Raw genomic sequence first — 13,244 nt, forward strand, 5'->3', positions numbered from 1 at the left:
CGAGGTGATTCATTTATTAAATCCGTTCATTAGTTAAAACACAAACAAACATTTACAAAAAGCGAACCGCTCAAACGTTTCAGATATTTGTCTCTCATATTTCAATTTTGATGATTTAAACCTTTTTATTCAAACCTTTATTTAATGTTTAAAAGAAAACCGGGTCCAGACCACCTGAACTACATCAAAGTCCAGCACAGAATTCAGAGTACCAGAGAGACAGACAGACAGCAGAGACTGATAGACGGCAAGAAGACAGGCAGCAGAGACAGACAGGCAAGAAGACAGACAGCAGAGACAGACAGACAGGCAGGCAAGAAGACAGACAGCAGAGACAGACAGACAGGCAGGCAAGAAGACAGACAGCAGAGACATGTGATTCTGGTTGTTTACCCTTTTTTACTGGATCTCATGTTTGTGTTTGACTTTATTAATATTCATAAATATTACATATGTTTTTTGTGTTGGTCAGAGTAACTTTGGTCTCTGACCAATCAGTGGCCGGTGTCTCTCTGGCTCGCCACTGAGCGTCTGCTCCGATTGGTCAACGTCTCTGAACCCCTCAGAGGTGATCTGGTATTGGACGGTGGCTCCCGTGTGATCTGGGGATTTAAAGATAGCAGCCATTCGCCGTGACCCCGCCCAGTGTAGGAGGAGCCTGACGGTGGGGGCGTGGCCCCAGCTCTCCCCAAGGGCAGGGACCTGCTGCGATTGGCCGCCACGTAGCCGGGTGGTCATCTGGTTGGTCATCAACACGGCCATGTTGTGACTGGTTGCCATGGCGATGAGCTGCTGAGCAAGGCCGTTGAGGATGCGTGTCCTCTGAGACAGATCTTCAAAGTGCTGACGGAACGGAAACGCCACGCTGTCAATCACTAGGAGGCGGACCCTCGGGTGGTCAGACAGGAAGTCAGGCAGCAGGTGGAGCTCGGCCAGCAGCTCAACGTAGTCATGGCAACGCACCTGAGAGACAGCCAATCAGAATCATTACAAGCTGCTGATGTGTGATGTCATCACTAGTGGTGTAACGGACCGTTAACCATGACAGTGTCAATACAGTTTTACTTTAAATTATAACGTCGTCACGATGCCTTCAGGCTCTGTTCAGTAAATGATGACGTTCAGTAAATTATGACGTTGTCACGATGCCTTCAGGATCTTTTTAGGTAAATTACTAGTACTAACACTACCACTAGTACTACCACTAACACTAGTACTAACACTAACCACTAGCACTAACACTAACCACTAGTACTAACACCAACCACTAACACTAGTACTAACCACTAACACTAGTACTAACCACTAACACTAGTACTAACCACTAACCACTAACACTAGTACTAACACTAATACTTACCACTAACACAAGTACTAACACTAACCACTAACACTAGTACTAACACTAACACTAGTACTAACACTAATACTAACCACTAACACAAGTATTAACACTAACCACTAACACCAACCACTAACACTAGTACTAACACTAACACTAGTACTAACACTAATACTAACCACTAACACAAGTATTAACACTAACCACTAACACCGACCACTAACACTAGTACTAACACTAACACTAGTACTAACACTAATACTAACCACTAACACAAGTACTAACACCAACCACTAACACTAGTACTAACACCAACCACTAACATTAGTACTAACCACTAACACAAGTACTAACACTAACCACTAACACTAGTACTAACACTAACCACTAGTACTAACACTAACCACTAACACAAGTACTAACACTAACCACTACCACGAGTACTACCACTAACCACTAACACTAGTACGAACACTAACCACTAACTAGTACCAACCACTAACACAAGTACTAACACTAACCACTACCACGAGTACTACCACTAACCACTAACACTAGTACGAACACTAACCACTAACACTAGTACTAACCACTACCACTAACACAAGTACTACCACTAACCACTAGTACTAACACAAGTACTACCACTAACCACTAGTACTAACACTAACCACTAACACTAGTACTAACCACTACCACTAACACAAGTACTACCACTAACCACTAGTACTAACACTAACCACTAACACTAGTACTAACCACTAACCACTACAACTAACACAAGTACTAACACTAACCACTAACACTAACAACTAACACTAACTACTAATACTAGTACTATCACTAAGAGATCTGTATCTGTTAATATGGATCAGTGATCAGCAGGATCAGAGATTCCTTTGATGATCTGCTACAATGTAACAGTCTGTTACCATAACGATCTGTCACCATTACCAGGAACGTGTTGGACAGGATGGTTTCCACGGTAAAGGTTGTCATGGCGACTCGTTGCTCATCGTCTTCGACCAATAAGGAGCAGTGTTGGACGGCGGCGGCAGCGATATCGACGACTCTCTGAAGCAAGAAACTGCCCTCGGTGTCGATGTAGACCACCTGACCACCGACCCCCCCGAAACACTGAGGCACCTGAACGTCCACCGCTAGCTGCAGGCTAACAGATGATGTCACCAATAACTGTAATGATCAGCTGCAGACAAAACACTCACAACTACTAACAATGTGCAGGTCTGCCTGCAGTGTCACAATATGTGACAGTGTGTTACAGTAACAGTGTGCTAGTGTGCTACATTGTGTGACAATGTGTGACAGTGTGCTACAATGTGTGACAATGTGTGACAGTGTGTTACAATGTGTGACAGTGTGTTACAATGTGCTACAATGTGTGACAGTGTGTTACAATGTGCTACAATGTGTGACAGTGTGTTACAATGTGCTACAATGTGTGAGCTTCTGACCAAAGCTGTGTTTTTCCGACTCCTGGAGCTCCACAGATTTCTGTTGTTTTCCCGACAGGAACTCCTCCTCCGAGAGCAGCATCCAGCTGAGAGGAAAATGTCACGATGCTCCTCAACTCTTCCTCCTTTAGCAGGAGCTCCAGAGCTGTCAGAGAGGATGATGATGATGATGCTCCTGCTCCTCCTCCTCCTCCTCCTCCTCCTTCATCACCTCCTCCTCCCTCCTTCCTTACAGCCTGTAGCGCCTCCAGCGCCTCCAGCTGGGACAGACTGGCTTCTGCAACACAACGTCAAACATCACATCCAGTAGAACAGCGGGCGTCACTCTAGATTAAAAGTTCATCTTTCGATCTGTCCTGACCAATGAGGAGATGTTTTTCTCCCTCAGCTAACAACAGATTGACAGTTTAAAGGTTCACTTGTTTTCTACGGTTTCTCTTCACAGAGAGGCCAGAACGTTAAAGTCCTGCTTAGAATAAATCAATAAAGTTGTGTTCAATGCATGCATGTAAACTAAGATGATACTTGGTGATATAAAGTAAAATAACACAGAACTCTGAAGTGACAGATGATAACTTCATCAGCTGACCACGAGGGCCTTTGAGTTGGTTCATGTCTTTACAATTGAAAAGTGTTTATGGAGATGTTACAGCTCACTAGTACACATAACACTGCTGGGTAGAATGTTTATGATAAAGACAATATATATAAGTAAAGTAACGTGTGATATGAAGTGAAATGAAATGTGTGAGAAGCATCATTATTTGTGTGATGATGCCAAATAAATTCGTCCACTCAAGAGTTCAGGATTATTTTACTCAGAGTTAGTTAAACCTAACTAACTCTGACCTGATCTCTTATTGATGTATTAATGACGTCAGTGTTTCCTTCATGTTTCATGTTCCTGATAAAACCAGAAAGATAAAACCGTTAAATCGTTGTTATTCTGACCGGAGTCTGGTGGGTTTAAAGTTACCTTTGCTGAGTTGAAGTGGTTTGAGTTGAACTGGTTTGAGTTAAACTGGTTTGAGTTGTTACCTTTGCTGAGTTGAACTGGTTTGAGGTGCAGCAGGTCGTTGGTGTACTGGAAACCAGCGTTGACCAGTTTCCTCTTCACACTGGGACTCAAAGACAAACTAAACACAGACCTCTGCATCCTTCTGCTGACGTTAGCTTCCACTTCAAATCATCCCGCCATGACAGGTATCCCAGCATGCATTTCACCTCAGCGTAGCGTCGTCTTCTTCTTCTTCTATGCTTCTGTTACATTGCTGCCACCTTGTGGATCCAGACAGTTACTGCTCCATCTTTTTAATTAAACCAAACAGACACGTTAGTTATGTTAAGATAACCCTAACCCTTATGTTATGACCCAATCCAGCGGCTGTGACGACGGCAGCGGCTTATTTAAATGACTATTTTATTATATTAATTTATTACTATGATATTATTATATCATGATATTATCATGATATTATTATATTATTATTATATAATTATTATTATATTATTATTATATAATTATTATATCATATTATTATTTTATTATTATATTATTATAATATTATTATTATATTATTATATTTATTCAGATGCAGCCTTCGTTTCATTCGGAGGAGCTTAATCATTGAACCTCAACTGTTGTTTACTATATTATTCTTGTATTTGTGTTAACAGCAGTGGATTGTAACTAAGTACATTTCCTCAATGACTGTACTTAAGTACAGCGATGAAGTACTTGGAAAGTACTACATGTCCCAGAGGGAAACGTTGTACTTTTTACTGCTCTACATTGGATTCAGATAATAATACAAAATATAATAAATGATGATGTCATGTTATAGATAAACTAATGAGCTCATCAGTGATTACAATCAATAATATCCTACACATTAGTCTGCATGAGTACTTCTACTTGTGTACTATGATCTAAACTACATCTAAAGATTACATCTTTGTGTATCTCTGTGCTTTATATTTTTCATTATTGGGTTTGAACGCGACATCCAAACTGACGTCAGCTTTTTGTCCCTCTGCGGCTGCCATCTGATCTCATTCTTTAAGACGAGGCGCATGCGCAGTTCATCTCGAACGGACCTATTCTGACGCTGCTTATCGTCATCAAGACGCGACAGAGGTTTCGCACGTGAGAGCGAGCAGTTTGTGTTTTGATGAAGATTTAAAAGTGAAGGTGAGAGTTATTTATAAATTCATTGTTACGGAGAAAAGAAACGTTTTATTGTGAAAGGAAGGGAACCCGGAAGTGATGATCAACAGATCAATAAACAGCTGATATATATTTATACTTTATACCGTCTGATCTCAGATGATCGGTGATCTATAAACTGATCATTGATACAGATCGATAATCAACAATGGTCGTGTTTCACTGTTAGCTGAAGGGTTCCCTTATAATAACGTAATTAAACGGTCAGAAGAGTAGAAAAGAGAAACAACTACAGTCTGTTTATCTGAGCCTCTGTTTCTGTTTGTAGGAATCAATCAAAGTCATGGAGAGAAGAGAGGAAGAGGAGGAGGAGAGGAAGACTACGGCTCAGATAGAGGAGGAGGAAGAGAGGAAGACTATGGCTCAGATAGAAGAGGAGGAAGAGAGGAAGACTACGGCTCAGATGGAGGAGGAGGAGGAGGAGGAAGAAGAAGAAGAAGAGGAAGAGGAAGAAGAAGAAGAAGCTGCTGCTGCTGCAGAGAGAGGAGATGAAGATGATGGTGCGGAGCTGAAGAAGACGACCAAGCAGAAAGCTGTTGTCTTCACTTCCTCTCCAGACAGGAAGTGTGTTCCAGGTATTATCTACCTGGGTCACATTCCTCCGAGGCTCCGCCCCAAACACATGAGGAACCTGCTGTCGGTGTTTGGAGAGATCGGACGCATCTTCCTCCAACCTGAAGGTACAAATACACATTAAATACATATCAAATACACATTATACAATATATATGTGTATCAGAATCAGCTTTATTGGCCATGTGTTCATACACATATATGACATTTGACTCCAGTTTTCAACGTACAAACATAGAATATAGAAATAAACTAGAATAATATATAAAAAACATTAAAGACAACAAAGTAGAACAGAGAAACTAAGCTTAAACATTGAACTACTATGTACAATATAAATATATATCAAAGAATATAAACAACAATGACAATGGATTCAGGATGTTAGTACAAACAGAGGATCAGTGTGTCTGATTAATTGTTCATCAGAGTGAAGTCCAGCAGAAAGAAGCTGGTCCTGTTTCTGGTGGTTTTGGCGTACAGAGCTCTGTAGATCCTACCAGAGGGGAGGAGATGAACAGCTTGTGTCCAGGGTGTGATGGTCTGCAGTGATCTTTCCAGCCCGCTCCCTGACTCTGGAGGAACCAGTGATCCTCTCTGCAGACCTGACAGTCCGTTGTAGTCTGTTCCTGTCTGTTTGGTTGCCGATCCAAACCACACAGTGATGGAGGAGCAGAGAACAGACTGGATGATGGTGGAGTAGAACAGGACCAGCAGCTCCTGAGGCAGGTTGAACTTCCTGAGCTGGAGCAGGAAGTTCAACCTCTGCTGGGCCTTTTTTCTGATGGTGTTGATGTTGGGGGGCCACTTTAGGTCCTGGGAGATTGTGGATCCCAGAAACTTGAAGGTCTCCACAGCAGACACAGTGTTGTTGAGTATGGTGAGGGGGGGCAGTGTTGGGGGGCTCCTCCTGAAGTCCACTGTCATCTCCACAGCTTTGAGCTTGTTCAGCTCCAGGTTGTTCTGACCACACCAGAGGACCAGCTGTTCAACCTCCGTCTGTACTCTGACTCAGGCCGTCCCTGATGAGGCCGATGACCGCTGTGTCGTCTGAGAACTTCAGGAGTTTGACAGACGGGTCCTCTGAGGTGCAGTCGCTGGTGTAGAGGGAGAAGAGCAGTGGGGAGAGACCACATCCCTGGGGGTTCCAGTGCTGATAGTCCGGGTACTAGACCACATCCCTGGGGGTTCCAGTGCTGATAGTCCGGGTACTAGACCACATCCCTGGGGGTTCCAGTGCTGATAGTCCGGGTACTAGACCACATCCCTGGGGGGTCCACTGCTGATAGTCCGGGTGCTGGGTGTGATTTTTCCAGCCTCACCTGCTGCGTCCTGTCTGTCAGGAGGTCAGTGATCCACTGACAGGTGGAGGCTGCACCGTGAGCTGGGAGAGTTTGGGGTGGAGTATTGATGGTGTTGAACGCTGAGCTGAAGTCCACAAACAGAACTCTTGCGTATGTCCCCGGGGAGTCGAGGTGTCACAGCATGTGGTGCAGTCCCATGTTGACTGCATCATCCACCGACCTGTTTGCACGGTAGGCAAACTGCAGGGGGTCCAGCAGGGGCCCTGTGATGGTCTTCAGGTGGGTCAACACCAGTCTCATGGAGCGTTTGAAGCAGGAGGGGGACTTCACACAGCTCCAGTGATCTGACTATTTCCTCTCCCTCTGTCCTTGTACCCTCTGTCCTTGTACCCTCTGTCCTCAGGTGATGAGATGACAGTTTTCATTTCATTTTTATATTTCCTGATCACTGGTTATTGATTATTGATTATTGATCTTGTGTATTTCCCGGTTATTGATCGTCAGACGGCCAGGTGAGGAGGAGGAAGAGGAGGTCTGGCTTGAGGAGGTGTGACTTCACTGAAGGATGGGTGGAGTTCAGAGATAAACGAGTGGCCAAGAAAGTGGTGTCTTCTCTCCACAACACACCGATGGGAACCAGGAAACGCCAACGATTCTCCTCCGACCTGTGGTCTATCAAGGTACAGTCTGCCCGGTAACCGATGACATCACAGGAATACTATGACATCAATCACAGGAATACTGTGGCATCACAGGAATACTGTGGCATCACAGGAATACTATGACATCACAGGAATACTGTGACATCACAGTCATGGTTGCATCCTTATTATTTATTATTATTTATTATTTATCTTTATTTAACCCTGACCCTGGGTCTTCATGGGTCTTCGTGAGTCCTTGACAACTTGACGAACTCAGACTGAGACCTTCAGTGGAACCATGACTCAAGCTCTGACCCAGAACAGACTGAGACCAGGCCTTTGTCCTCTGTCTGTCTCTGTAGTACCTGCACCGGTTCCAGTGGACTCACCTGAGCGAGCGGCTGGCCTACGAGCAGACGGTACTCCAGCAGAGACTCAGGACCGAAGTGTCTCAGGCGAAGAGAGAAACCAACTTCTACCTGAACAACGTGGATAAGAGCTCTCACATGGACAACCTGAGGAGGAAGAGACAGAGAGACGGAGTACAGGTATGTTTATTGAGCACAATATATTATAATATGTGTACTTCAGATCAAGAATAACATTAGACAGCTCAGCAGAACACATGGATGATGTATGCACAACGAGGATATTGATCCCAGAGGAGGTCTAAACAGAGTCACATGACCTGTGAAATGTTTGTCGTCAGGTGGACGAGAGGACGTGGGACTTCACTCAGCGTCAGACGGAGGAAGAGATCCAGATGAAGAAGAAGAAGAAGAAGAAAGACTCTGTTACCCAGAAGCACCTGGACAAGGCCCGCCTCATACAGCAGAAGAGCCAATCAAACGTCTCACTACTAGCCAAGATCTTCAACTCCAACCAATCAGTGTGACGGCACAGAGACGGTTCATTGGCTGCTGGACAAGATTGTTTCCATGGAAACAGGAGGCAGATTGTAGCGCACTGGTGATGACATGCTCATCTTCACCAACCAATCACAGGCCAGTCTGAGCAGGGGGCGGAGCCTTCTAAATTCTGTTCCCAACTTAACCAGTTAGTTAAGGCCTTAACAAGCTCGTTAAGTCTTCTACCAACTCTTCTGTTGTGTGTGTGTGTGTGTGTGTGTGTGTGTGTGTGTGTGTGTGTGTGTGTGTGTGTGTGTGTGTGTGTGTATATATATATATATATATATATGTATGTGTGTGTGTGTGTGTGTGTATACATACATACATACATACATACATACATACATACATACATACATACATACTCGTGTGTGTATATATACACTGCGCTATTGTTTGTATTAAAAGAATAAAGAGTGATACTGACTTTACATTACATTACGGTCATTTATCAGACGCTTTTATCCAAAGCGACTTACAATTCAGTATCTATCTACACACCGTAGGCACAGCTACGGGAGACATTTTGGGGTTAAGTGTCTTGCTCAAGGACACATTGACATGAGACTAGTAGAGCAGAAGCCTGGAATCGAACCGCCGACCGCCGACTCTGATTGAAAGGCGGCCCTGCTCTCCACTTAGCCACGGTCACCCCATTTATTATATTTATGTGTATATACATACACTGTGTGCACAATTATTCAAGTCAAGTTGTATTTTTGAGGATTAATTGTATTATTGAACAACTACCGGCACATACAGACAACTACAGACACGTACAGACAACAACAGGCACATACAGACAACAGGCACATACAGACAACTACAGGCACATACAGACAACTACAGGCACATACAGACAACTACAGGTACATACAGACAACTACAGACAACAACAGGCACATACAGACAACAACAGGCACATACAGACAACTACAGGTACATACAGACAACTACAGACAACAGGCACATACAGACAACTACAGACAACAACAGGCACATACAGACAACTACAGGTACATACAGACAACTACAGACAACAACAGGCACATACAGACAACAACAGGCACATACAGACAACTACAGACAACTACAGGTACATACAGACAACTACAGGCACATACAGACAACTACAGGCACATACAAACAACTACAGACAACAGGCACATACAGACAACTACAGACAACTACAGGTACATACAGACAACTGCAGGCACATACAGACAACTACAGGCACATACAACTACAGGCAACTGCAGGCACATACAGACAACGACAGACAACGACAGGCACATACAGACAACTACAGACAACTGCAGGCACATACAGACAACGACAGACAATGACAGGCACATACATACAATTACAGACAACTACAGGCACATACAGACAATTACAGGCACATACAGACAATTACAGACAACTACAGGCACATACAGACAACTACATACAATTACAGACACATACAGACAACTACAGACACATACAGACAACTACAGGCACATACAGACAACTACAGGTACATGCAGACAACTACAGACACAGAGCTCTCAGTCAATCCAAAATGTTAATAAACCTCAAACCTGAATATTTAAAAGGTTTTAAGGTTTTGTCTCTGAGGAGAAAATCTGCGTGTGAACAATTATTAAGCAACTAAATGAAAAACATCTCATGTGTTTAATTTCATCTGTTAAAGTGAGAAAAATAAACAAACTCAAAATGTACAAATAAGCATTTCTGACATTTCAAAAGCTGCCCTTCTTTGTAATAACAGTAATAAACCTTCATTCATGATTCTGTGAGTTTGTTGATCTGCTGACGATCAACTAGACCCTGTTCAGAGAGGTGGACCATCAACCAGACCCTGTTCGGAGAGGTCGACCATCAACCAGACCCTGTTCGGAGATGTGGACCATCAACCAGACCCTGTTCGGAGAGGTGGACCAGACCCTGGTTGATGGAACCCCCAGGGTTCAGGTCTACTGACCACGCACTGGAGGACTTCATATGATGGAGCTTTGTCTGCATCACAATCATGGTCTTCTTGAACGATGCGGAATGAACCTGAACCACTGCTTGAAGTCTTCTGAAGACTGGCAATACATTTGGAGTTGATTTTGAGTCCATCTTAAACCCTTAAAGGTCCAACTAGCTCATCTTTAATAACAGCAGCTAGTTGGACCGAGTTGTTTGTTTATTATTCTCACTTTAACAGATGAAAATAAACACGTGAGATGTTTTTCATTTAGTTGCTTAATAATTGTTCACACGTAGATTTTCTCCTCACTTTTACTTTCTTAAATATTCAGGTTTGAGAATGTTTATTAATAAAATAATTTTAAGACAGCAGCTGTTTGCCGATGAGAAGCTACACGAACTGTATATAGAATTATTATTGTTGTTATTATTGTTATTATTATTAGTATTGTTATTATTATTGTTCTTGTTGTTGTTATTATTGTTATGGTTATTATGGTTATTATTGTTATTATTATTATTATTATTGCTGCTGCTGTTGTTGTTGTTGTTGTTGTTATTGTTATTATTATATTGTTGTTGTTATTGTTGTTGTTGTTGTTGTTGTTATTGCTGTTGTTGTTGTTATTGCTGTTATTATTGTTGTTGTTATTATTATTATTGCTGTTATTATCACCTTTCTAGTCCCACGACCACAAAATATATTTATATACATTAATGGTTCAGCCTACGGGAGCAATTCATGATGAAGGACGACCCGCTGTGTGTGTGTGTGTGTGTGTGTGTGTGTGTGTGTGTGTGTGTGTGTGTGTGTGTGTGCGTGCGTGCGTGTGTGTGTGAGAGATCAAAGTGAATATCAAGAGGTAAACACTGAACACCTGTCAGGTAAACATTAACCAGCAGAGGTCACTGTCAGCCAAATGTAGGCTGATGACCAGCTGAGAGGTGAGAACAGACACACACACACACACACACACACACACACACACACACACACACACATACACACTCACACTCTCACACACACGTGCATGTTTTAATTAGACACACAGACAGCCAGACAGACCTGCAGGTCTTCAGTCCTCCACTGACTCGAGGATCAGCAGGAACTGACCCGGAGCTCCTCACCTGGCGGTTTACCGGAGCAGATCTGCACACGGAGAGGAGTTGGTGTTCCGGACTGAGATCAGACCAGGATCCGGTAAGTTCCGATGCGGTAAATTCCGCTCTGATTCTCCCCGAAACGAATCGAACCAGGAGATTAAAATCAGACAATTGAACCGGGTTAGAGAGTGAATCTGAACTGAACCAGTGATTTCCCTCACCGATCAAAATCTACTGGAAGGTAAATTACATATTGAATGAAAACCTTTTAAACATAATATACACAAACTGTGTTTATTCATAGTTTTAATCAGTCAATTAATTGATTGTTAGATCAACAGAAAATGAATCACTGTTTTTATTAATCATTGAAATCATTCCTCGTAAATCCTCCGTGTGACGTGTCGCTCGTGATCGTTAAGAGTGTCTTATCACAGGAAAATGAAAACATTCAAAGACACTCGGATCAAAATTATGAATCGAGATAATAATAATTAAAATGATGACTTTGATTTATTACATCTGAGACTTTACAGTATCATTTATTATGTTATCACGTTTCTCTCCATGTTTTTATTTCAGATCCTAACGCTCCTAATGCTGATCCACTATTTAGGATTCACTCAACTCACTATTGAATATTATTTTATTAAAAGCTAGCAGGAAGCCTGTGTGAGTTTAATACATATTCATATCAATATTCATATGTGAAACATTCAAATTCTGGTTAATTTTGATTTGCCTAAACTTGTGGCTCTACACTAAGTTTAAAAACTAAAATCTAACTTTGAATGCAAGGAAACTAATTCTGTATTCTCTCAACCTCACTTTTCAGACTATTTTAAAAATTGTGTATTTAAATCACTTCCATCACTTAACATTTACGAATAACACGGAATATTTTCAAAATCCATTTGCTGTTGAACTAAGAACCTCAATCCAAGAACTACATTTCCCAAAGTTCTCAAATAAAAAACAAATAGTGAACAAATACAGACTTCAAGTCTAAGACCTCATTTAACCTGATGAAAGTTAGTGAGGTGGGCTGAACCATTATTAGACAAATACAGATTAATTAAATATAATACAAATTAAACAGATATGCACTTATACAAGTAAATATAAGTAAAGAGTTTCTGAAGAGTGAATAAAGAGTTTCTGAAGAGTAAGTAAAGTTTCTGAAGAGTGAATAGAGAGTTTCTGAAGAGTGAATAGAGAGTTTCTGAAGAGTGAATAGAGAGTTTCTGAAGAGTGAATAAAGAGTTTCTGAAGAGTGAGCAGAGAGTTTCTGAAGGGTGAGTAAAGAGTTTCTGAAGAGTGAACAGAGTTTCTGAAGAGTGAGTAAAGAGTTTCTGAAGAGTGAACAGAGTTTCTGAAGAGTGAGTAAAGAGTTTCTGAAGAGTAAGTAAAGAGTTTCTGAAGAGTAAGTAAAGAGTTTCTGAAGAGTGAATAGAGAGTTTCTGAAGAGTCAACAGAGTTTCTGAAGAGCGAGTAAAGTAAGCAGAGAGTTTCTGAAGAGGGAAGAGTGAGTTTTCGAAGAGTGAACAGAAATTTAATGAAGAGCGCAAACTTTAACTCTCATTGCTAATTTTATTTATTTATTTATTTGTTTATTCATTTTGCAGGGACAATGCACACCAATTAACAGTGAAACTGTAAGTGAGGCAGAGTTAGCCAGAGAGGCTAGTTT

At 41.9% G+C, this 13,244-nt stretch overlaps 2 protein-coding genes across 2 annotated transcripts; one reads left to right on the forward strand and one right to left on the reverse strand.

The window, feature by feature from the left end:
* Positions 1-75: 75 nt before the first annotated feature.
* On the reverse strand, positions 76-4,002 carry rad51c (RAD51 paralog C). Its single transcript, XM_068732098.1, has 4 exons — positions 3,856-4,002; positions 2,818-3,094; positions 2,297-2,513; positions 76-963 (listed from the first exon to the last, which is right to left on the reverse strand). The coding sequence occupies exons 1-4, from the start codon at positions 3,971-3,973 to the stop codon at positions 469-471; spliced, it is 1,107 nt and encodes a 368-aa protein (XP_068588199.1). The 5' UTR covers positions 3,974-4,002; the 3' UTR covers positions 76-468.
* Positions 4,003-4,925: 923 nt separating this feature from the next.
* On the forward strand, positions 4,926-8,904 carry abt1 (activator of basal transcription 1). Its single transcript, XM_068732174.1, has 5 exons — positions 4,926-5,008; positions 5,313-5,724; positions 7,426-7,601; positions 7,928-8,113; positions 8,275-8,904. The coding sequence occupies exons 2-5, from the start codon at positions 5,328-5,330 to the stop codon at positions 8,458-8,460; spliced, it is 945 nt and encodes a 314-aa protein (XP_068588275.1). The 5' UTR covers positions 4,926-5,008; positions 5,313-5,327; the 3' UTR covers positions 8,461-8,904.
* Positions 8,905-13,244: the final 4,340 nt, after the last annotated feature.

This window comes from Cebidichthys violaceus, unplaced genomic scaffold (assembly GCF_023349555.1).
Source record: "Cebidichthys violaceus isolate CVI_PGR_0920_01 unplaced genomic scaffold, fCebVio1.0.p SCAF_57, whole genome shotgun sequence".
In the NCBI taxonomy this organism is placed as follows: Eukaryota; Metazoa; Chordata; class Actinopteri; order Perciformes; family Stichaeidae; genus Cebidichthys; species Cebidichthys violaceus.